General features: G+C 54.8%; 1 protein-coding gene across 1 annotated transcript in view; it reads right to left on the bottom strand.

Annotated features, from left to right (window-relative positions):
- MAN2B2 (mannosidase alpha class 2B member 2) overlaps positions 1 to 23,186 on the bottom strand; it is a 43,293-nt gene extending 20,107 nt beyond the window's left edge. The window contains exons 1-9 of the mRNA XM_058547629.1: positions 23,049 to 23,186; positions 21,649 to 21,795; positions 18,954 to 19,059; positions 12,393 to 12,565; positions 10,602 to 10,690; positions 9,165 to 9,342; positions 5,676 to 5,868; positions 2,587 to 2,777; positions 1,393 to 1,531 (exon numbers count right to left, since the gene is read on the bottom strand). Of these exons, the coding sequence (XP_058403612.1) occupies positions 1,393 to 1,531; positions 2,587 to 2,777; positions 5,676 to 5,868; positions 9,165 to 9,342; positions 10,602 to 10,690; positions 12,393 to 12,565; positions 18,954 to 19,059; positions 21,649 to 21,795; positions 23,049 to 23,186 (1,354 nt within the window). The remainder of the gene's footprint in view (positions 1 to 1,392; positions 1,532 to 2,586; positions 2,778 to 5,675; positions 5,869 to 9,164; positions 9,343 to 10,601; positions 10,691 to 12,392; positions 12,566 to 18,953; positions 19,060 to 21,648; positions 21,796 to 23,048) is intronic.
- Positions 23,187 to 23,834: the final 648 nt, after the last annotated feature.

The raw sequence follows: 23,834 nt of genomic DNA, 5'->3' as shown, positions 1-23,834 counted from the left end.
CACACCGCGTCCGTCTGGAAGCTGAAGTTCCACAGGCCCCTCACACTGCTCTCTGTTAGCCCTGCTTTACTGATGAGGAAACTGAAGCCCAGAGAAGTAGAGTCACCTGCCCAAGGTGACCCAGCTTCTAGGGCCTGGCTCCAAAGCTTTGAATGCTTGGCATTGTGATTGACCAGAGAATTCTCTAGAGCCTGGAGAGTCAAGTCCAATCCTCTAGCCCGGCATTCGAGGCCCCTGCCGTGTGGACCTGATTCCTTTCCATTCCATCCTCCACCCCATGTGCCGTAAGCTCTGGCCACGTCTGATGACTCCTGGATCCCTGAACACATCACACAATTTCTAGACCCCCGGCCTCTGACCAGGCTGTTCCCTACGGCTGGAATGCCTTTCCTGGTCTTCTCCACCTAGCCCTAGCTAGGGGAAGCTGCCCCTGTAAGCTCACGGGAATGGGCTGCCCCACCTGGCAGTGAAGTCAGACCCCAGATTCTTGCTCTCTTTCCTGGGCTATCTCTCCCGCCTGACCCCAGTCCCTGCGGGTCCCCAGGAGCCTTCCAGAGTCTGAAGGTTGGATAAGATTGCACACAGACCCAGAGGGAGGGAAGAGCAGGGCAGGCGAGCAGTGAGGCCAGAGTGAGAAGCACAGAGAGGCAGAGGGCAGGCCGAGTGTGGGGGTCTAGGGGAAAGGGCGGCAGGCCTTGTGCACAGTAAGATCTCGTGCATGTGTAGGGAGACCCACCTGGCCTGGTTTGCCCAGGACTTACGGGGTTTGAAACCCTCTCAGTTGCAGGTAAACTGGTATGATTGTCACTTTATACATGTGAAACTCTCACAAAGAGGCTGGCCACATGGCTGCGCTGATATGATTTGCACCCAAGCTGAGCTCAGGAGGGAGTGATGGGAGCCAGTCTGGGACTTGGTCCCTGAGGACACCTGCATCCTCTCTGAAAAGCAGGGCAGCACAGGGCTAAGCGTTCAAATTCCTGTTCTGCTCCTTCCTACCTGTGTGACCACGGGCGAGTCCACAACCTCTCTGTTTCTGTCTGGGTCCTCAGCTATAAAGTGAGGACAATAACAGCTCCTGGCTTACGGTGAGTTTGTGAGGCATTATGTCAAATATGCATGAAGAGTGCTTAGCAAACCCCCAAACCGTGTCAGCAGTTATCACTCGCTCTAATGCTAATGTCAGCCCTGCCTCGGGTCACAGAGAGGAAATGGACGCTCAGGAAGAGAAGGCACCTGCCTGCGGTCAGGCCGAGGGTCAGGGCACAGGAGGGATGTGGTCTCAGAGTCTGAAGCACAGGTGGTCCAGGCCCCCCCCCAGACCCCCCAGCCTTTCAGAAAGCGGCCAGAGCCCCTGCCAGACCCGCAGGGCCCCTCAGGGGCCTCTCTTACCCGAGTGGACCGGGGTCCCGTCCAGAACGAGGGAGGCCATCAGCTTGCGCACGCCCCGCATCCCCGCGTTCAGGTGCTCCACGTACATGTCTCTCACCTTGGGGGCCTCAGTCCCGGTGATGCCATCGTGGTGCTGGACCTGCGGCCCCCGCCGGAGCAGGGGAGAAGGGGATCAGGACCTGCCTCTGTGCAGCACCCACTGGGCGCTGGCTCTCAGTCCCTTCCCTGGTGCTAGTGGAGAAGGTGGGGGTCCTCCCACTTTACAGAGGAGGAAACCGAGGCTCAGAGAGGCTGATGAACCTGCCCAACTTTTTCGGACCTGATGGAAGCCCACAACCTGAGTCCTCTGCCTTGGGCAGACGACAGACTTCCGGAAGGGGCCTGCCCCGCTGCACCTGCGCGATCCAGTCTTCCCGTAAGTGCCGCTGGTCCGCTCCAGGCACGCTCCCCACCAGCCGTTTACACCTCTCCTGAGGTAGGGGCGGGATTACCTCGTCTTCCCAGGAGGGAAACCGAGGCTCCACAAGGTGAAGCCACTTGGCCCAGCCACTCTGACGGACTTTACAGTCAACTCATTTCACCCCAACACGTGACAAGTTCTGCCAGCCCTTCCCTTTAGGTAGCTGTACACATGTCACGGCTGCCAGGGCCCTTTCCTGGCTGCGTGTTGAGGACAAGTTAGACTTCTCAGGTCTCAGTTTTCCCATCCATACAGGGGGAACAAGTGCAGATGGAAATTTATGAACAACCTCCTATGTGGCAGCCCCGCCCAGGCAGGTTATGTATATTATCACGTTCAACTGTGCCACCACCCTCCTGGGTCGGCACGTGGTTCTCATTGTACAGAGAGGGAATTAGGGCTCAGAGCGGGAAAGTCACGTGCCTGAGGCCACACAGCTGAGCTGAAATTTGACTGTTGGACACCAATGCCACTCCACTTTGCCCTTTACTCCCTGGGTAAATTTGACCCTAAGCCTACTGAAGCCACCAGTCGGATGCTGTCAGACTGTGGTTCTAGCCTCGGCCCTACTTCACCATGCAGGGGCCTTGTGATCAAAGGTGACCTCAGTGTTCTCATCTGTAAAGTGGACCCCTAGTGACCAGGGGCTGGGAGGATTTGCTAGCCTAGGGATGGAGAAGCACACTGCACAGGAGGTGCCGATCCCGCTACTGTGGCTGAGAGCGTGGCATTACCTCAGACACTGCCCAGCGGAGCTTCCGGAGCTGCTTCAAGGCCCAGGCCGGGTCCAGTGGCCGGCGGGGGGCTGGCCACATGAAGCGTGTGAACATGGACTCCCCGGCGTACAACAGAGCGCTGGCTTGCCTCGCCAGCCTCTTGAGCCCGCTGCGGGACGTGTAGAAGCCAGTCCAGGCCTGAAACAGTTCTGGGAGACAAGCGCCGGCAGTGGGCGTGAGACTCCTGCCCGGGAGCCAGCCAAGCCCTAGCCCACGAAGAGCTGAGGAAGCTGGGGCCAGAGAGGGGCCAGGTCTGCCTGGGGCACCAGGGAGGCAGCCCAGGGGAGCGGGGATCCCAGGGCTCCTGCCCCAGCCAGGCCAAGCCCTACCTGGGCATCCTGGGAGGGGCGGGGGCCAGTGGAAGGGTCAGGCAGGGTGGAGGCAGGCCTGGGTGGGCTGGGTGCTGAAGGAGTGCGATGGGAGACAAGAGAGCCTGGGGGTGAACCTGGGAAACCCGGACCAGCCTTGTGAGCAAAGGGCCTGAGAGACCTTGGGGGAGGGGAGAGAATGAGATAAGGGGCCTGGTGGGCAGGACACGGATGAGAAGGGCCGTGAGCCCTGGCAGAGGCCTTTGTGTGTGAATCTGTGGGCAGTGGGGGTCCCAGGACAGGCCTGCACCTCAGCCGGGTCCCTCTGGCAGCCCAGGGAGGATGGATGGGAGGGGGCAATGGGAGCTGAGAGACTCTAGTAGCCGCTGGCTTGACCCTGGACAGAGAGGATGAGGCCTGACCGAGGCAGGGGTGGGAGGAGGGAGGGCACCCCCCACCGTGGCTGTGTCTCAGAAGATGCCTCACTGGTCCCTACTGTTTCCGCCTCCTGCCTGCTCCGGGGGCTGTGCTCGGCCTCCATTCCCTGTTCTTCCCCCACAGGACCTGGAAGGGACCTCCAGACCAGGAGGGGTAGCCATGTGGCCCTGGGGGGAAGGCCATAGGCTGCGGGGGTCAGAAAGACTGGGTCCCCCACAGCTCCACCACCACGCTGAGAGTGTCCACGTCAGGCAGGGGCACTCCGCAGCCCAAGCTCTAAGCCAGGCACCAGCCGGGCCTAGAGACCACCCAGGTCCCCAGCGTCCTCCAAGCAGGACCCAAGGCTCACCTCACCTGTCCAGTCTCTCCACAAGTAGTGCCTCCTCCTGGAGGCCTGGATGAAGCCACGCCCACCTCAGCACCCTCCCATCTAGATGTAGCCACACCCACATGGACTATCCCCTCCTCCCTCAACACGACCCCGCCCACATCGATGTAGCTCCTCCTACCTCCCCCAGGAGCCAGGCTGCCACCAAAGTGGTCCCCGCTGAAGTGTCCTGGGAGCTACGTAGCTCCACCTTGTCACCACGCAGTGGAGAGACCGCGACCCTGAGGGGCGAGACCTCTTGGGTCATGGGTGAACCAGGGCAGCGCCCAGCCCGGAACCAGCCCTGCAGCTGGGTCCATTGTGGCTTCTCTTTGGAAAGAGAAGAAACTGGGAGAAGCACAGTGGCTGCTGCCAAGCCTTGGCGTGGACGCCCCTCCAGTCCTCCCGAGAGCCCACTTCATTGATGGCAAACCAGGGCTCGGAAAGGTGACACCACTCGCCCAAAGCCACACCGCCCGTGCGCGAGGGAACTGTGATCCAGCCGGGTGTGCATCTGAACCGCTGCCCGGGCCAGGCCCCCTCAGGCACCGTGGCTGCTGGTCGGTGCGGGAGGGCAGGGCGCGGGCCCCGGACAGGCCTAGCTCCAGGCATCCTGGCCTCGCGGTGACTGTCCAGCGGGGGGACGCCCCTCCGAGCCTCAATTTCCTACCCGTCAGATGGGAATAAACACACATTGCCTCTCTCCCTTCCAAAATGACCTCTCCGACGGAAGGAGCCCGTGCGTGGGCAAAGCTGGCTGGGAGGCAGAGGCTGCGCTCACGGGCCCCTGAGCTGTCCTGTCGTGATGACCCGGCCCCTTTCCACCCCGACCCCCCACAGCCCCTTGGCTTCTCCTTCTGGCAAAGGCAGAGCAGGACAACATGGGCCTTCCAAGGGCTCTGACATTTTATGCAACAAAGACGTTAGATGGTTCAGTGGTTTAGCCAACACCATTCCCCTCTGATGCCCCGAGGCAGGGCCTGGGAGTGGGTGGGGAGGCCTTTTTCTGCCTCCACCAGCTCTCACCGCCATGCTGTGCTTGGTCTAATTCCTGCCTGGATTGTAGACAGTGGAGGTGGGGTCCACAGGGGGCCCACAAGGGGCTCAGCATGGGGGGCGGGGCGGGGGCCAGCCTGGGAGGGGTGCTGGTGCTGGGCTCCCCTCATGGCACCCTGCAGGCCCTGGATCTGCCTCCTCGGCAGGGACTGCACGGATCACGTCCAAGGCAGGGCCTGGCACAGCAGGACCAGGGACGACATCATCATTATTGACAGCTACCTCTGCTGAGCCTTCCTCTGGACCAGGCACCAGGCTGAGAGCTTTTCTTGCCTCATTTCATTTTTACAGCTTGATGGACTGAGCACCGTTAATGTCCCCACTGGATTGAGGAAGGACAGTTCACAACTTGCCCGCAGCCAGGGAGTGGGCTCACTCCAGATCTGGCCCTCCTAACCCTTGGGCTGTGCTGTCTGCAGCCAGCACAGTCCCGGCCTGAGGACACGGGCATCAGCAGCTAAGGTCCCCTGACAATGACTACGTAGTAACAGAAGGAAAACTGGGGCTCTGGGAACACTGAGGAGCCACTCGACCTAGCCTCAATGTCAGGAAAGGCTTCCTGGAGGAGGTGACATTACAACCTATGTAGGACTTAGGGAGGAAGACAAGGTGGGAGGAAGCCACTCCCGGCAGGGAGCACTGCCGTGTAAAGGCCTGGAGGCAGGAGCCGTCTGTGTATGGGACATGGGGAGAGTTCAGCCAGGGGCAACCAGGCTGTGTGCAGCAGCTAGGATGCCGAGGCGGCACAGGTAGGTGGGGACAGGGCCCGTCTCTGCCCCAGTGCCCCTCGTGGGCTCAAAGAGCAAGGCTGAGCAGACACTGAAGGGGGCCCCCTCTCTGGCGCCAAATCACCGCTCCCAATGCCCAGAGACTCATACCTGAGGAATAGGGCAGGAAGTCGCGGTGGTCGTGGACAGGCCAGGTGACATTGAGAGCGTGCAGGGCACGGAAGTAGTCGCCCAGCGTGGCGTACTCTACCGAGACGCCGAACGCGTGGTTGTTGATGTAGTCCAGCAGGAGGTCCATGTTGGCGAACTGCACCGAAGCGTTGAAGAACTGCTTGTCACACCCCTGCAGGCCGGGCACAGAAAACACCCCGTCCTTCTGGGAGCAGAGCCCAGCCCAGGAAGCGGGGACTCATCATCGCCCCCTGCCCACCTCCCTCCCACTCTCTGTGGCAGCTGGTGAAGCCCCCAAACAGCTCCGATAGCTGAACCCCCTGGGCATTTCTTTATTCCTTTTTTTTTCTTTAACCATGCTGTACATCACATCCCCAGTACTTCTGTATCTTATAACTAGAAGTTTGCACCTCTCGACCACCTTCACCCATCTCCCACCCCCACCTCTGGCAACCACCTATCTGATATCTTTTTCTATGAGTTTGGTGTTTTTAGATTCCAGATATAAGTGAGATCATACAGTATTTGTCCTTCTCTGTCTGACTTATTTCACTCCATAGGCATTTCTTAAAGCCCATCAGTATTACTACTTATCAATATCATTAACTATAATAACGTGATAATTATTCACAACAATGATAATAGCCATGACCCAAATTTACTGACCTTGAGCTCACCTTCAAAAAGGCAGTCAAAGTCAAAAACTCAATTAATTCCAAGAAACATTCAACCTACCAAGACTGAATCATAAAGAAATAGAAAATCCAAACAGACCGATTACTAGTAAAGAGATCGAATTGGTGATTAAGAACCTCCCAACAAACAAAAGTCCAGGGCCAGACGGCATCACAGGTGAACTCCACAAAGGAGAATTAATACCAATCCTTCTCAAACTCTGCCAAAAATAGAAGAGGAGGGAACACTTCCAAATTCATTTTACGAGGCCAGTTTACCCTAATACAAAAACAGGAAATGATGCCACAAGAAAAGAGAATTACAGAGGTGGGTGTGGGAGGTGGGCTAAATGGGCACAGGGAGTCAAAAGGTACCACGTCCAGGTATAAAATAAATAAGTCCTGGGATGTCGTGGACAGCGTGGTGACTATAGTTAATAGTACTGCACTGCATATTTGAAAGTTGCTAAAACAGTAGAGCTTAAAAGTTCTCATTACACGAGAGAAAGTTTTTTTAACTATGTACAGTGACGGAATGATAACTAGGCTTATTGCGGTGATCATTTCGCAATACATACAAATATCGAATCACTATGTTACACACCTGAAATTAATACAATGTTATATGTCGATTATACGTCAAAAAATAAAAAAAGAGAGCTGCTGTATAAAAAACAGTTCCCCCGAAATAGTCACAGTAATTCTGAGTTATCCTTGTTGAAATTTTGCCATATAGAGTAATACATGAAATACAATTATAGTGAGAATACATGTAAGAGACGGGAGTCTGGCCTGGACGAGGCAAAGTCTTAAGTTTGGGCTGAGATAAACCACGAGTCTGGATGAAGTTGTTCAAATTCATTGCATGTGTGCCTCACATCTTGGCCCCCAACCTAACGCCCAGCCATCTCTGAGTGCGTATATTAAAAACCTGCAATTCCTGGTTCACAGAAATTTTCCATCTGACTCTCACGGACAAACAAGATAGGAACAATGCGAGTTCTCATTAGGTTTTGACAGGTGACCCCAGGCAAGATTTGTCCTGCAAGATGCCACTGTGATGTGAGCTTCAGGATTTATCAGCTCTCAGCTGGCGAAAGAGGTGAAGTCCTAAGGTCTATTCTCATCACCTTCCTTAATGAGTGTAGTTATGAGCTCCCAACAAAAAGTGGTGAGGATGGATGATCTGATAAACAGCTGTGCTTCACCGTCACGGCTGCACAGACCCCTGAGCACAGGGCTAACGCAGCCCCGGAGAGACTGCCTGCTTCTTAGTCAAGGGCCTGGAGTCAGAGCGGAGGAAGGGCATGACTGGGCCTCATGGCACCTCTAGGTGTGCCGACAGCCGTCTCCACAAAAGGAGTCCCGGAATAAAATGCTGATGGGGCAAACCCACATTTATAACTACAGGACTCCCCTGGGACAGTCTTCATACTGGATCCGAAGAGGGAGGGCATGGGATGATATTTACAGGGTTTTGTGATCTGGACACAAGTTATTGTAGGCAGATGTTTCTGTTTTCCTTTTGCAAAAATCACATTCTCTTTTGAACTATTGAGAACGTAAATATTTCATTATTTTGTCTCTTTATCTCCTACATATATTTTAAGTTGTGCCCCAAGCTTCTTAAAAAGTAACATATATTTATAATATTTTGATTTAATGTGTCATACCAATTGGCCTATTGACCTAATGTATGGAGTTTTATTGGTTTTTAAAAATTTTTTATTAATATCTGCACCTATATAAAAAAAGGCATAATAAATAAGAACAGCAAAAGAACACTAAAATGTCATTTTAAAAAAAGGCAGTCAGGAGTTAAGAAGGCAGGCTGTGAGCGGCCCGCCCCATGGCGTAGCAGTTAAGTGCAGGCGCTCTGCTGCTGGCAGACTGGGTTCGGATCCCGGGCGCGCACCGACGCACCACTTGTCAGGTCATGCTGTGGCGGCGTCCCACATAGAGTGGAGGAAGATGGGCAAGGATGTTAGCTCAGGGCCAGTCTTCCTCAGCAAAAAGAGGAGGATTGGTATGGATGTTAGCTCAAGGCTGATCTTCCTCACAAAAAAAAAAAAAGAAGAAGAAGAAGAAGGTAGGCTGTGGAGCCTGCCTGACCAGGTCTGAACACACATTCCATCCCTTCCTAGCTGTGTGAGGATCATTCCTTAACCTCTCTGGTTCTCAGTTTCCTCATCTGCAAAATGGGATTCCAGTAGTGCCTGCCCCCTAGGCCCGCGGGACAGATTAAATGGATGAGACACACACATCCCATGGAACAGTGCCTGGGGCACAGGAGGAGCTCAATAAAGGTCAGCAATGATGCTGCTGCTGCTGCTGCTGATGACGATGACATGTCTGGCACTGTCCCCTAGGACCACCTCCTCTCACTTAACCTCAAAGCAAACCTATGAAGCAGTCATCATCCTGTCATTATCCCCATTTTACAGATGAGGAAACTGAGGCTCAGAGAGTTCTAAGCCACAAGGCAACTGAGCAGGGAGCCAGGCTTCCAGCCCAGGCCTCAGTTGTCAACACTGACGGGAAAAGGAGGAGAGCTGGGTGGAAGCTGGCAGCTGGCATGGGTGAGGAGCTGCATTTCAGGCGGGAGAGCCTCGGGGTGGGTCCAGGGCGGAGGAAGGAGCTGGTAGAGTGGGTGAAGCCTCGGGGTGTGCAGGGAAGGAGCACTGACTCTGGGCTGAGGACAGCTGCCTGGATGGAGACCAGCCAGGTTAGAGCAGGACTCGAGTCCAGTCCCTGGGCTGTGATGAGGACACCAGGGCCTGGGACCCCACCTTACCCAGGGCCAGAGGACGTGCGGGGTCCGGAACCAGATGGCCCGCTCCTTCACGTTGCCCACCAGCATCCTGGCGTAGCGGTTGATGTTGCCCGAAGTGATAGGAAAATCCATGCTGGGGTACATCCCATCCTGGGGGGGAGCCGGGAAGACAGCTGTACCATCCCAGTAAAACCCTGACCTGCAGAAGAGAGGAGGGTTAGGGAGGCCCCACCTTGAGAAAAGAAGAGCCTGGGGTGAGGGAGGACTGGCAGGGCTCAGAGAGGCCACAGCGCAGCTCAGGGCCTGCAGATCCTCGCTCGGGGCCTCCGTCTCCGCATCCACACAACGGGTAGGTCAGCAGTGGGCAGACAAGAGCTTTGTAGACAGATGTGGCTCAGCTCCAGGTGCCAAGGTTCACCAGCCAGGGGACCTCAGGCACGGCCCTCCCCGAGGGCCCGCCCTTCTTCAGCATCACGTGGAGGCCACATCCTCTGCACCCTCACATGCGTCACTGGGGGTCTGACGGGATTCATTTGATCACATATTCCTTCGGGCCACCTCTGAGTCCATCAGACATGGGTCGCAGGCCCCCAGGCAGAGCTGGGTCTGGGGTGGGGCAAGGGAGGCAGTTGCCTCGGACACAAAATTTAAGAGGGTGCCAAAAATCTCGTAGTCACGTTAGTGATATTTTAATGCAATATTTTAAAAAATAAAAATTATTGCAAAAAAATTCAAGATGAACAAAATATCAAAGTTTTAAATAAGGACAGAAGCAGTATTACAGATTTTCCCTTTTGCTTCAAGCCCCAATACAGTGTGGCATGGCACTGACCCCAGGAATGAGCCTTGAGGTCTGGAAAGCCCCCAGTTAGGGTCTTTCCCTAAGGCAGCAGGGGGTGCCTTATGGGGGATCCTGGCCAGCCTACAGAACGGCACTTTGAACCTCTCTGAACTTCAGTCTCCTGATCAGTAAAATGTACTGAAGGTTGTTAGAGGATTAAATTGATGGCAAACAGCTAGAAGCAGTGCCTGACACAGAGCAGAGCCTGACAACTGGTCACGCCCGGCACTGACGCTCCCGTCTGGCGTCCTTCTCCCCAGCTGCCCCTCATCCTGCCCGCTAATCTCGCCTATGCAGAGAGGGGCTAACCACCGGGCCCACAGCCTCACAGGGTCAAAGGGGCAGAGTGGGTTTGAACCCAGTGCCATCTAGTTCCATAGAGCCCACAGGCTGGCTGTTCCCATGATGCGGAGGCCACGGAGCCGGCCACCTGAGCCAAACGCTGGCTCTGCCGCTTTTGCTAACCACAGGACCTTGGGTGAGTGGCCATTCCTCAGCTTCTCTCTCTTAAGATGGGGCACTCAGGGCATCCCCCTTAGGGGCTGCTGTGAGGGTCTTCGCTGAGGGAACACAGGGGGAGTGCTAAGACCAGGGCCTGGTCCGAGGCAAGTGCTCACGAGCAGTAGCTGTACTGGTCCATGACGTGTGTGAAGATTTCCTGCTGCGCCGACAGCGACGGGGACCCTTGCCACACGAACTGCAGTTGCTGCAAACCCAGAGGGGACAGGGTGAGGGCCAAGGGGCGATGGGGCTGCCCTGGTTCCACCTCCCCTGGTCCCACCTGGGTTTCTCTGGCTGCCCCCTCTGCTGCGTCCTCCTTAAGATTCCTCTGACCCCCCAAAGCCACATACGGTGTAGAATTTGCCCTCCAGAAGGAGCCTGCCTGTTCATTCACCCACCTCCTCCTCAGGGCATGACTCTCTCTGCCAAGGCCTGCAAGAGAAGCTCATTTTTTACTCTGCTTGAATACCCCCGGGCACAGGGAGCTCACCTCCTCTCACTAAGTATGCAGTCTACGTTTTAATCGTTCTGATGGTTAGAAAATGTTCAGGGTTACAAAGCAGGGATAAAATCCTAATCCTATTAGCACCAGCTCTGGGACAACACACATGTTCCCTGACTCCTCTGTGACTTGGTTTCTGCACATGAAAACTGGAGAGCACCACACTCAGCTCTCAGAGTTACCTGCAGGTGAAATGAGCGACATGGGAAGTGTGCTCAGTGTTCAGTGTGGCCCTTAGTGGGGGCTCAGTAAAAAAGTTACCTTCTTGCCCACCTAGAGCCCAAATCCACTTTGGTCTAACTCCTGCTGGCCAGGACTGCCGTTGCACTCCAGAACTTGATTACCAAAGCCATCCTGGACAGAATACCTACATTGTGGGCCTTAGTTTCCCCATCTGTAAAATGGGGATCATTATAACACTACCTATCTGTTATGGGTTGACTAGTGCCCCCCAAAAAGATACATCAAAGTCCTTCCCCAGGAGCTCAGAATGTGACCTTATTTGGAAAAAGTCTTTACAGAGGTAACTGAGTTAAAATGAGGTCATTATGGTGGGCCTTGATCCAAATGACTGGCATCCTTATAAAAGGGAAATTTGGACACAGCCACACCCAGAAGAAGACGGTGTGAAGACACAGGACAAGGTGGCCACATACACCCCAAGGTGCGCCGGAGAGGAACACGAGCGGAAAGAGGCCCTGAGCAGACCCTTCTCTGATGCCTTCAGAAGGAGCACGGCCCTATCGACTCATTGATCTCAGACTTCGGGCCTCCAGAACTGTGAGACAAGACATTTCTGCTGTTCAAAGCCCCCAAGTTTGGGGTACTTTGTTATGGCAGCCCAGGAAAGGACAGCCCACCTTATAGGACAGCTGTGAAGAAAGAGCGTCACACCAGGCCTGGCACTTCGTATGTGGGAAAGGCAGCGTCTACCGTGGTTGTTTATTGTTGTTTATTGTTTATTGGTTGTTTATTGTTACTGTTTAATTCCATAATTACTGCCCGCACACCTGGAGAGTTACCTTGTCCCAGCTAACCTGAACACCCCAGCCATTTCCTCTAGTGCGTCAGCCACGCATGGCTGAGCGCAGTTCTGCTCCAGTCCCCTTGGAAGACCCAAAGAAGGCCCCGCCCCAGCCCCAGCCCAGGCAAAGGGGGAAAGGGACTCAACAGATACCCGCAGGAGGCACCCAAGCTGGGCCTGCAGCTCAGCAAGGGGCCGGACACGCAGGAGGAGAGGACCCTCGTGCTGGAGGGAACAGCAAGAGCAGGGGATGGGGCCGGGACAGTCCACTGGCCTGCACAGCCACCACGAGTTCCCCAGTGCTCCAGAGTACAGAGGCCCTGAACACAGAGGGAAGGACGTGGTGGCAGGTTGGGGCAGCGGACGTGGTGGGGCACTCACCTGCATGTTCTGCATGGTTCTCTTCAGGTCATAGTCGATCCGGGAGATGACATGGGCATCGAAGCCCGCCAGGGCAAATAGGGTGGGGGTCGCGGCAGACGCACCAAATGGGTCAACCTGCCAGGAGAACTGCGGCCGGATCCCAAAGGTTTCATAGAGAAACCCGTGTCCTTCTGCAAAGAGAGCACCGCCTCGCTGGTGACGGCAGGGTGGGGCCCTCCCATCCTCGCTCACACAGGACCCCCCCTGCCCTTCCAGGGACCAGAGAGCCTTCTACCCAGGCAGGGTCTTGCTGCCGTAGATAACTAATTCAAAGGGCTCTAGCCCAGAATCGTCCAACCGTTCATTTTACTCATGATTTAAGAGCCACCACGATGAGCCAGACATCACTGGGGGCCTGCAGGGAGGAAGAAAATCCAGGCTCATACAAGCCATTGGTCAATGTTCTCCAAGCCCTTTCCCAAATACTGTCTTCTGAACACCCTGAGAGTTGGGGCTACAGTCTGCACTTTAAGGAGAGAGAACTCAGACTCAGAGAGCTCGAGGAACTTGTCTGGAGTCAAACTGCCTTTCCCTGATGAACTCCCCAAGCATGGGGACACTGGCTGCAGCTCAGACGATGCCCGGGGTTCTGGAACAGAGCTATGATCAGATCCATAAGCAAAGATAACCCAGGAAGAGTGGTGACCGCTGGGAGGTGTGGGTGGGCCTGAGGAAGACTTGGGTCTGACGCACAGCGGAGGTGAGCGAGGACCAGCCAGGCAGCGTGGACTTGGAGTGGGGCCCCGAGCCCTCCAGAACACCAGCGGGAGCAGGCAGAGTGGGTGCGGGAAGCAGAGGAGACCAAGAAGGAGCAGCCGGAGGGGAGGGGGAAGAGCCGGGGGCCTGCAGGGTCTGGGATGGAGGAGGGAATGGTCTGTCAGCCTACAAAAACAGAAACCAGTTTAAGAGGCAAACCATTTATTTGGGATCAAAGAATTGCAATTTGGGGAGCACAGATTCAGGTAGAAATCCAAATAGTGTCCTGCTAGACAGTAAAAGTCAGGGACTTTTAAAGGCAAAAAAGGGAGGTTGTATCACAGAGAATGTTAACTGGAGTTAGAGGCACAGAGCTAATCTCGGCTAAACATTGGTGACTATTGGTTCCGTCTTCAGAAAGCCCACCAGCCTCGGTCTCTGTGACCAGGATGTCCGTCCTCCTGCTGACTCTCAGACAACCGCTTGTAAACAATTGCCGTTCTGGCCCCGTCCAGAGGTTTGGCCTGTCCAGGGTTCAGGACAGCAAGGCAGTTTCTCTGGAAAGGGCACTCTGACTACACTGTAAGATGGCTCCACTAAAGTCAGTTTTGACAGATCAATAGTGTCACACTGAAAGAGGGCAGGTAGGCTGTGGAGGGCACACGCTCTCACCAGACAGGGCAGCCCGAGGAGGGCAGGCCTGATGGCTGCCAACTCAGTAGCCCCTTCTCCACTCACAGAGTCCTCATTTTGTTCAGAGGGCACCATGCCCAGACCAAGTGATGAATTATCATTGGTCTAAATCAGTCATGGCAAGCTCACTCCCTTCTGCAAGATGTTTGCTTTCTTAGCCTGTCTAGAAGCTCGAGGTAAGCAAGGACTATGGTTATAGCCAAAAAGATGTGTGGGTTAAGGCTGCTTGGGTTTCAGGGGAAGATTTCCCACTTAAAAAGAGAGAATCAGGAAGAATGTCCTCTTTATCCCTCTTTCCTGCCTTAAATGTGGATGTATGGCAACACAATGCCTGGAGCTGTGGCAGCCATCTTGTAACCAAGAGGGGAAGGACTTGAGAATCACAGAAACATCAAGAGCTGCCAATTCAGTCCCCAAACCATTACTCATCTTGTTAAGTAAACAGCAAGTGTCCTTAAGACTCAAGTCACTGTTATTCAAGTTTTCTGGCCCTCCAGCAGAGAGCTTTCCTGAGATCTAAACGAAGAGGTGATTAATGAATGAAACTGCCAATCTGCTAAGTGGCCGCCAAGATACATTCTCCACTTCTTCCCTATAGTAACAGAACCACACACTCCCTCTTAGTTTTAGCACTGTACATAGGCTCCTAGCTTGAGACTACATTCCCCAGCCTCCATTGTGGTGAGTGGAGGTCACATGACACCATTCCAGCCAATGGGCTTTGAGCAAAATAATAGACTACATTCCCCAGCATCCTGTGCAGCTGGGTGAGACCATGTGATTAAGTTCTGGCCAATGGGATATGAACAGAAATGAAGACTACATTCCCAGCCTCCCCTGAAGTTAAGGGAGGCCATGTGACTAAGTTCTGGTCACATGAGCAGAGGTGATGAGGGCAAGTTCTGGGTCACCCTTCAAAGGAAGCTGCCTGCCTTCTTGCTGCCACTCCCTATACCACTTCCCTGCAGGGATGACATTTCAGTGGGGTCAGCCAGCTCCGGCCATGCAACAAGGGCCAGGACTCCCTAGGGGATGGCAGAGCAAGGAGACACAGGCAACCTGGATCCCTGGATGACTCTGTGGAGCAGAGCCGCTGATTGCCCAGGACAGCCTGCAACTGGAGACTCTTCCCCACGAGAGAAGTAAACCTTCCCTCTGGTTTAAGCCACTGTCATTCAGTCTCAGTTAAAGTAGCTGGACCAGTATCCTAACCAGTATGACGACCAGGTCAAGACCTACCTGGCCAGTGTGTGGAGGGCGGGGGCCAGGGTGCAGGAGCCGAGAGTGAAGGAGAGAATGAGGAGTGATAGAAACGTGGCTGCAGCCTCAGGAGGAACGACTTGCTTTCCTCCTTTTGAAGATAGTGTTGAGCCAGTTTTAGTACTGCTGGACGGGAGTCAGAGAGGAGGGAGATCGACCAGAGGCAACAACGCAGGAGACAGAGGGAGTACAGGGATCAGCGTGGAGGGGTGGGGACACGGCCAAGAGCTTGGGCTTGAATAACCCAGGACCAGAGTGGCCGCCCAGCACAGTCCAGATGTCTCCTTTGCCCCCACCAGGACCTCTTACTCCTCTCCACTCCTGCAGTGGAGCCCTGGGCCTCTGAGGTCTGAGCTGGGCTCTCTCCCACTCAGGACAGGTGTAGCGGGAGATGACTCTCGGGTACCCGGCGCTCTGCCAGGCCTCTGCTGAGATTCCCAGCTGGGGAGCTGTCACTTCTGGGAATGGGAGGGGGATGAGAAATCCCGTCGCAGGGGCTGCTGCGCACACCCAGCTTCTCCTAATCCCTGAGGTGTTGGGAACAAATGCTTTTCTCCTCATAGAGATGTCATGTCTAAAATGAAGGTGGGTGTTGTGTGATGCCAAGAGCAGGAGATGGGGAGGGAAGGTGAGAAGAGTGAGCTCACTGGAGGCTGACGGCCCCGGGGCTCTGGCGGGCAGCCGGAGGGGTCTTTGTTGAAGAGCTGCCTCAGAACCCCGGCTACCCCCAGGACAAGGTCACCGGCCTAGACACCCCAGGACCCTAATCCCACCCATCCTAAATTCCACTGGGAGGTCATTTTGACCTGAGCCCAGAGACCACGTGGCCTGCCTGCTTCATCCTTCCCGTCCAGGGCCTGACTCGCAGCAGAGGCTCAACAAAGGTGAGGTGGAGGGCCAGGGCCCCAGGAGCAGGGCGGGGTGGTCCAGCACGCCTCACCCCCTAAATCTGCGAAACACTGGACCCCTGGGGACACTGCTCACAGCCAGTTCTCTGCACAGCTGGGATGTGTGGTTTGAAAAGAAACCAGAGAGTCTGATGCACACCCCTCCCCCACCTCACACACTCCCTCCCCCTCCCTGGGGCACAAGTTAGAGACAGAGCAGGCCCCACAGACCGGGGTTTGAGCTCAGCTCTGCAGTTCACTGCACGCAAGTCCCGGCAGCTCTCTGTGCCCCCGTGTCCTCATCTGTAAAATGGAGCTGTTAACACTACCACCTGCTCCCTGGCTGTTCTGAGGCAACCAGTGGAGAACAGAGAGAAAGGGTTTGGGTCAGCCACAGGGGGAGGGGCTTAGCTAACAAGTCACCTCACTGTCCCTGCCGGGCTCGGGTCAGATCTGCAAGCCCTCGCTTAGCTGGAGGTGTGACTTGAGTAAGTTTCAGCAGCATTTGAGCCTCAAATTCCTCCTCTACGAATAGGAATTTGTCAGACTACCCATCTCCAGGGCTGCCCTGCGGACTGAAAGAAATAAGTGTGCATCTTGTACCCAGACCATGGTATTGTTGTCAAAGGAAATCAAGTATCCATCCCTGGAGGGCCCTGGGCGCTTGGGTGGTTTTGGAAATGGAGCCTCATGGAATCCAGTCTGGAGAAACCACTCTACAGGGGCCCGGGGGCCTTCCTTTCCCAAAGTGATGCAACCCCACATTTGCTGGGGCCGCAGGTTGCCAGGCTCTAGGTCTGGCCTGCAGGGTCAGCACTCAGGCGTTCCAGGCGGTGGGCACTGTGAGCTGAGACCAGAGGCGAGGGCTGCCCCACTGTGGGCACCCCCAGGGCAGGGCAGCTCAGAGCCCACCTCTGCCCTGCCACACCCACCAACACTTGTCTGACCAGACCCTGTGCTTGAGCCCTGGGGACCCAGAAATGAATCAGACCCAGGTTGCTGTCAGAGGCCAGCTATAGTTTCAAGGTGAAAAGGGAGGTGACAAGGAACTGTGGGGACCCAGAGGAGGTTTCCTGGCAGATGAGACTCCTGAGCTGAGTCTGAGCTGAGCTGTTCGGGTGGAAACAAGAGAAAACATCACGACCAAAGGTACAGGAGACATTGTTGTGGGAGCAGGTAAAGGGCATCAGGAGGCAGAAGGGGTGAGACTGGTGAGGGAGGCCAGGAAGTGAGGCCCTGATTCGCATTAAGAAGACTGGGGAGTTTTATAAAAAAGTAGCTAAAAGAGATTACCGTCACATTCCCATTTATCTTGCTATAGCATCAAAACTGAAATGCCTAGCTCAAATTTTAGCTGGGGAAATGGAAAGAGTGCAGGCTTTGGAGTCAGGAACCAGGTTCCAGTACCGGCCTGTGGGCTCGGCTGGTGGCTGTGGGTGGGGAGGCTCACTGTCTGAGCCTCGCTGCCTTCACAGCTGCAGGGGGTAATAGGCCCCCTCCGAGGGTGTGAGCATGTGCAAGGGGCACAGGGCAAGCTCCTGGCACATGATAGGAGCTCTGTGTGTGGAAGTCATCTTGAACAAAAGAAAGGGAGGTGAGGGTCTGAGGTTCTGTCCGCAACACCTCCTTCTAGATGGAGATGGCGAAGTCTAGAAATAAGGCGGTGAGAAACTGAGATATGGAAAAGACCCCAGATAAAGAGGGAGAAGGAGAGATAGTGCTAAAAAGAGCCTTAGATAACATCCAATTCTACCCTGTTTTACATGTGGGGCAACTGGGGTCCACGCTGTTGCGGAGTGACCGTGGGCTTAGAGCTTCCATCACAGGCCTGGATTCAATCCTGGCTCATCCTCTGTTTGTCCTCTTTTGGTCTCAGTGTCTCATGTGCAAAATGAGACTGAGAATCATGATACCCCCTCAGCAGCCTGCCATTAGGACTGGGTGAGGCAATTCTTATGGTAAGCATTTGGTAAATGCTGAGGAAAGTGCCCCACTACAACTGTGGATGCTGATGGTGTTGTGGAGATGTTGATGATGGTAGAGTTAGTGGTGATGGTGGTGGTGGTGATGATGGTGGTGGTGGTGGTGGTGATGGCGATAGTGGTGGTGGTGGCTGTGGTGGCGGTGGCGGTGGTGGCAGTGGTGATGGTGGTGTGGTGATGGTGGTGGTGATGGTGGTGGTGATGGTGATGGTAGTGATGGTGGTGATGGTGGCAGTGGTGGCAGTGGTGATGGTGGTGTAGTGATGGTGGTGGTGATGGTGGTGGTGGTGGTGATGGTGATGGTAGTGATGGTGGTGGTGGTGGCAGCGGTGGTGGTGGTGATGGTGGTGGTGGTGGTGGAGGTAGTGCTGGTGGTGTGGTGATGATAGTGATGGTGGTGATAGTGGTGATGGTGGTGGTGGTGATGGTGGTGGTGATGATGGTGATGGTGGTGGTGGTGGTGATGGTGATGGTGGTGGTGGCGGTGATGGCGGTGGCGGTGATGGCGGTGGCAGTGGTGGTAGAGTAGTGCTGGTGGTGTGGTGGTGATGGTGATAGTGGTGGTGGTGGTGGTGGTGGTAATGGTAGTGATGGCATCTAACCTTTACTGTTCATTTTCAAGGAACTGCATACTGTACTCAAAATGTTTTATTTGTATTATTCTATTTTATCCTCACAACAACCCTTGGAATTAGGTATTGCCATCAAATTCATTTTATAGATGAGGAAATTGAGGCACGGTGAGGTTCCATCCCTTTCCCAGGGTCAAAGGGTTGGGAATTAGCAGAGCCAGGATACAGCCAGGCCATCTTGTCTAGCATTCACACTCTTCACCCTGCACTCAATGACACAGACATGAAGATGACACTAGCCAATGACTATTTTCACTGGTCACAGTCTCCCACTAAGACAGGAAGATGGAGCCCAGAACTGGGGTTCAGACATCCAGTCCCAGCTTGACTGGAGACCCCAGGACTGGGTATGGGTAAGGGTGACCAAACCTGTGAGCTGTAGGATCTGGTCGTCAAAGTGGGTCACAGCCTCATCATGCATGACCTGGCCTCCAATGACAAACTCCAGGCGTCTTTCAGCCAGGAGCTGGCGGACCTTGGGCAGAGGGAAAAAAGCTGGGTTACAACCTCCAAGCTTGGTGTGGTCTGCAGAGGACATGCCTACAGTGTCTCATGGTGCCTTCCATCAGACTCCGCGCCCTCATTGCTTCTGAAAAAGCAGGGCACTGTCTGTCTGTCCTGGTCAGCACCATGTACCACCACCTAGAACAGCACCTGGCCCGCGGCTGCTACTTGATCAATATATACATATGCTTCTAATTTTGACTTCTGAAATAATTTCAAACTTACAGAAAACATGCAAGAATTGTAGAAAGAGCCCCTGTATATCCTTTCCCCAGATTCATTCATTGTTAACCCTTTTACCTATTTGCCTAACACTCCCAATCTCATTATATACATGGTGTGTGTTTTTCTAAACCATTTGAAAGAATAAATCAGCAATGGCAACCCTTTTACCCCAATACTTCAGTACGTGTTTTGTAAGAACAGGATAGTTATAACCATAGTATAATGATCAAAATCATGAAACTTAACATTAATTCAACACTACTACCTGATCTACAGACTTTACTCACATTTTGCCAATTGTTTCACTAATGTCCTCTTTCTGGTGCAAGATTCAATCTAAGACCACGCTTTGCTTTTAGTTGTCATTGCTCTCTATTAGCCTTTCATTCGGAAATTCCTTAGTCTTTTTTTTCCCCTCAATGGGTTGATAATTTCAAAGATTATAGGCTAGTTATTTTGTAGAATGGCCTTCAATTTGGGTTTGTCTCATGATTGGCTGATAAATATTTTTAAAATAAATGAGTGAATGGAAGGATGGAAACCTAAACAGTGGACAGAGAAGGTGGCAGTGAGGCCCCCGTGCCGTGTAGAGACTGCATTTTCGATTTTCTCTCTGAAGGTGTAGTATTTCACTTCATTCACTCGGCAGATATTGAGTGGGGACCTACTGTGCACAGCTTTATTTATTTATTTATTTATGCAAAATGAGGAAGACTGGCCCTGGGCTGACAGCCGTGCCCATCTTCCTCTACTTTATATGGGACACCGCCACAGCATGGCCTGACAAGTGGTGTATCGGTGCAAGCCAGGGATCTGAACCTGGGCCGCCAGCAGCAGAGCACATGCACCTAACCGCTACACCGCAGGGCCAGCCCCTGTACATAGCTTTAAATGGGCACCTTCTGCATGCCGGGCACTGTCCGGGCAAGGGAGACTCAGCAATGAACAAAACAGACAAAAATCCCTGCTTCCGGCAGGCTGTGCCAGTTCATGGCCTGCCCAGGTCTTTGCCAGGCCATGCCTCTCTCCATGGGGTAGGAGACAGACAATGCAGTTTGGGGGTGTCCATGTAAAGAAGTATGGACTGCCCACTGGACACCCTGGAAAGGCTTGCTCCAAGTCGGACATGTCCGGCTCAGAATCCCACAGGTTGAGTGTAAGCTGTGTGACCATAGGCCAGTCGCCTGCCCTCTCTGAACATGGAGCATCTCCGTCAAGTGGGGTAACTATCCCTGCCATCCAGGCTGTTGGGAGGATTCAGTGAAGTAACGTGTAATGAGTACTAGCCCAGCGCCAGGCATGTGGAGGTGCCACTGGCTGTGAGGCTCCTCCTCACGACTCCACAGGCTGCGGGTTCAAGACGTCCCCTCGGGGGGTCTGGTGGACTCCCCGCTTCACCTTCTTAGCTTTGCTTAGCTTTTGAGCAAGTCTCTTGGCCTCTCTCTCTCTTTTTTTGTTTTTTTTTTTTGTGAGGAAGATTAGCCCTGAGCTAACATCTGCCAATCCTCCTCTTTTTGCTGAGGAAGACTGGTCCTGGGCTAACATCCGTGGCCGTCTTCCTCTACTTTATATGGGACGCCTCCACAGCATGGCTTGACAAGCGGTGCGTCAGTGTGCGCCCGGGATGCGAACCTTCGAACCCTGGGTCGCCGAAGTGGAGCGCATGAACATAACCGGTGCGCCACCAGGCTGGCCCCTCGGCCTCTCTGAACTTCACGTTCAGTGACTGTTCTGAAGGGAGGTGAATGCTGGGGAGGAGACTAAGTCACAGATGTGGAACCTGCAGCTCACAGATGCCAGTCTCCACCTGTGGTCACACTGGGAGGTGGTGGAGGCACGACTGGGTCCCAGGCTGCCTCTGCACAGGGCCTGTCTGACCCTCTGCCATGTGCGAAGCCAATCTGCTGTCCACCTCTGAACCACAGAGACGGCTGCACCCTCAGCAGGGTCGCCAGGGTGCCCACGGGGGCCACACTGATACGTAAATGAGGGAAGAGGGTGTCAGGGCCCAGGGCCAGCACGGGAGTGCCCGGAGTCAGAGGTGACCCCACTCAGCGCCAGCTGAGTGCACAGTGGGGTTGCCAGAGCTGCAATTTTTCACAAATGACCGAAAAGCCAGGATTAAAAGCAAACATGGTCTTGGGCATGGAGCGGACCACACGCCTGCTCTACACCAGCGCTGTGAACAGCCCAGTGCGGGGTGGGCCTCGTGGTTCACGCAGCGCAGCCATGGCCGCTGCGAGAACGCCCCATGGGCCTCCTGCCCAGTCTCCACTGGGACACCCGCCGCCCCTCCCTCGCTGCCCCTCGAGGGCCACCCCACAGGCAGCCTTACCTGGTGTTTCTGCTTCTCTGAGGCGATGCCGTCCCACCACAGCCGGAAAAACTCCTGCTCCACGGCGATGAAGCGGCGCTGCTCCTTGCGGGCCAGCTCCTCCACCACCGAGGTGTAGACGTTGGCGGCGTATGCCACCATGCTTTCCTGAGGAGGGGGCACACCATCACACCGGCCCCAAGGACCGGGGAGTGAAATCCAGGGTGACAAAGCGCCCCTGGGCCCCCGCCTCCCGCAGGGCGTCTGCACACGGCTCCTCCTCTGCCTTCCCCATTGCTCTCCCAGCAAACGACCCCCGGCACCCACTCTGTACCAGACACACGGTGTGGGCCGGGACTGAGAGAACAGCGTGGCTCGCCCACCTCTGATGAGAACGTGCTCTCCAGGAAACAGAGACGAGGAAACAGACCATGACACTCTCTGTGGGCAGAGCGAAGCGCCAGCCCAGCCTGGGGGTCAGGACAGCTTCCCAGAGGGGTGCAAGCTGGCCCTGAGGGTCCAATGGGGGAACAGCAGTCAAGCCCAGGGGTGAGAGGGGGTGAGGTCCAGGGACACCAAGGGGCCTGCTTGGGCTGAAATGAAAGGGAAGCAGGTGCTGAGAGCTGAAGCTGAGAAGAGCCGCTCCCTTGGGCTGTCCCTGTGGGTCCACCTGCCTGCCTCCCCCAGGCTGGGGGCTCCCAGGGATGAGTGCATTCATAGCTGCTTCCCATCTGGGTCTCCAGGCTGGCGCCCAGTGGTGCTCAGAGATGCTCCTTAAAGGAATGCAAAGAGCACTGGGCAGGGGGTCAGCACAAGTGAGTTATTCCTGAGTGACCTTGGGCAAGACAATGACCCTCTCTGGGCCTCAGTTTCCCCTTCTGAAAACTGGGGCTAGCAAGCATACTTCCCCCACCCTTAAGCCATCTCCATTTGCAGGTGAAAATCACCTCCAGAGGCTGCCCAATGCACCCCAGGACCGGACTTAACACTCAGCATCAAATCCTCTTCCTGCCTCTCGCTCATTAAACCAGCCGCTCACGTGTTCATGTCTTTTGTAAAGTTGTTATATCCATAATCACAGAGGATCTTTGCTCATTTATTTATCTATTTCCTTCCTCATTCCAAACAGAGCTGAAGGAGCCCTGGGTAATAATATCCAGGCCCCTACCCCAGAAACCTAAGGAAATCAGAGGCTTTTCCTCTTTTTCTCTCTGCGATCATTCATTCATTCAACAAACATTCCTGGGGCGCCGACTCCGTGTGTCAGGCACAGTGAGAATATGTCAGTAAAGAAAATGAATGAAGCCTCCGCCCCGTGGGCTAACGTTCTAGTGGGGAAAACAGACCATGAAGGAGCCAGTGAGTAAGATGTCTGGAAGGGAAGGAAGGGGGAAGTGGCCCGGGAGGCCTCAGGCACCTACCTGGACCGTGTAGATCCAGCCCACATCCATGTGGCTGTGGGGCACCACGAAGACCCTGATGGAGTCTGCAGCCTGGGCCCCCGGGGGCCACAGCAGCACCAGTTGCCCGAGCAGAGGCAGCCAGCACAGCAGTCCCATCCCAGTGGCCAGCAGGCAGGGGCTGCACTGGTGACTCCCAGCTCCCCTGTGGGGCCGGCCCCTAGGCAGCTGCCTGGGCACCCGCCCCTTGGAGGGGGGAGCAAGAGGAGGGGCCCTCGCAGCAGTGTTTTCCCTGAGCAGTGCCGGCTGGTGGTACTTGCTCTCTGCCTTTTAGCGTTCCACCCCCATCTCCAGTTTCCTGGCCATCCCCGTCTACCTTGAAGCCAAACCTCAAATGCCATCTGCCCCGGGGAAGCCTGTCAGATTTCTCTCCAGCCTGGGGATGCCCCGTCCTCACCCCAGTGCCCACACCCCTCGTCTGTGCCTCTCTGAGCTTCTCCCTTTGGGCATGCCCTGAAAAACTCAACGCTCAGTTTGGGGAGTGCCACCATCAGGAAGCCCTCCCTGATAACCTCCCGCTCCATATGGAACTCTCAATCTGGGGCATGCAGTAGGGATTCTATCTCCATTTTAAGGAGGAAATCTGGCTCTCAGAAAGAGTACTTGGCTTGCCCGAGGTCACACAGCGAGTGGAGGAGTAAGCCTGGTGGAAACTTTCCCAGTGAGACCTAGATCACTGGATGACGACCTTGGCAAAATGTTTAACCTCTGAGGCTCAGGTGGCACATCCATAAAACAGATGCAGGA

Source organism: Diceros bicornis, chromosome 8 (genome assembly GCF_020826845.1).
Source record: "Diceros bicornis minor isolate mBicDic1 chromosome 8, mDicBic1.mat.cur, whole genome shotgun sequence".
NCBI lineage: Eukaryota > Metazoa > Chordata > Mammalia > Perissodactyla > Rhinocerotidae > Diceros > Diceros bicornis.
Note: the sequence above shows the minus strand (reverse complement) of the source record. Positions and strands in the feature narration are given on the sequence as shown.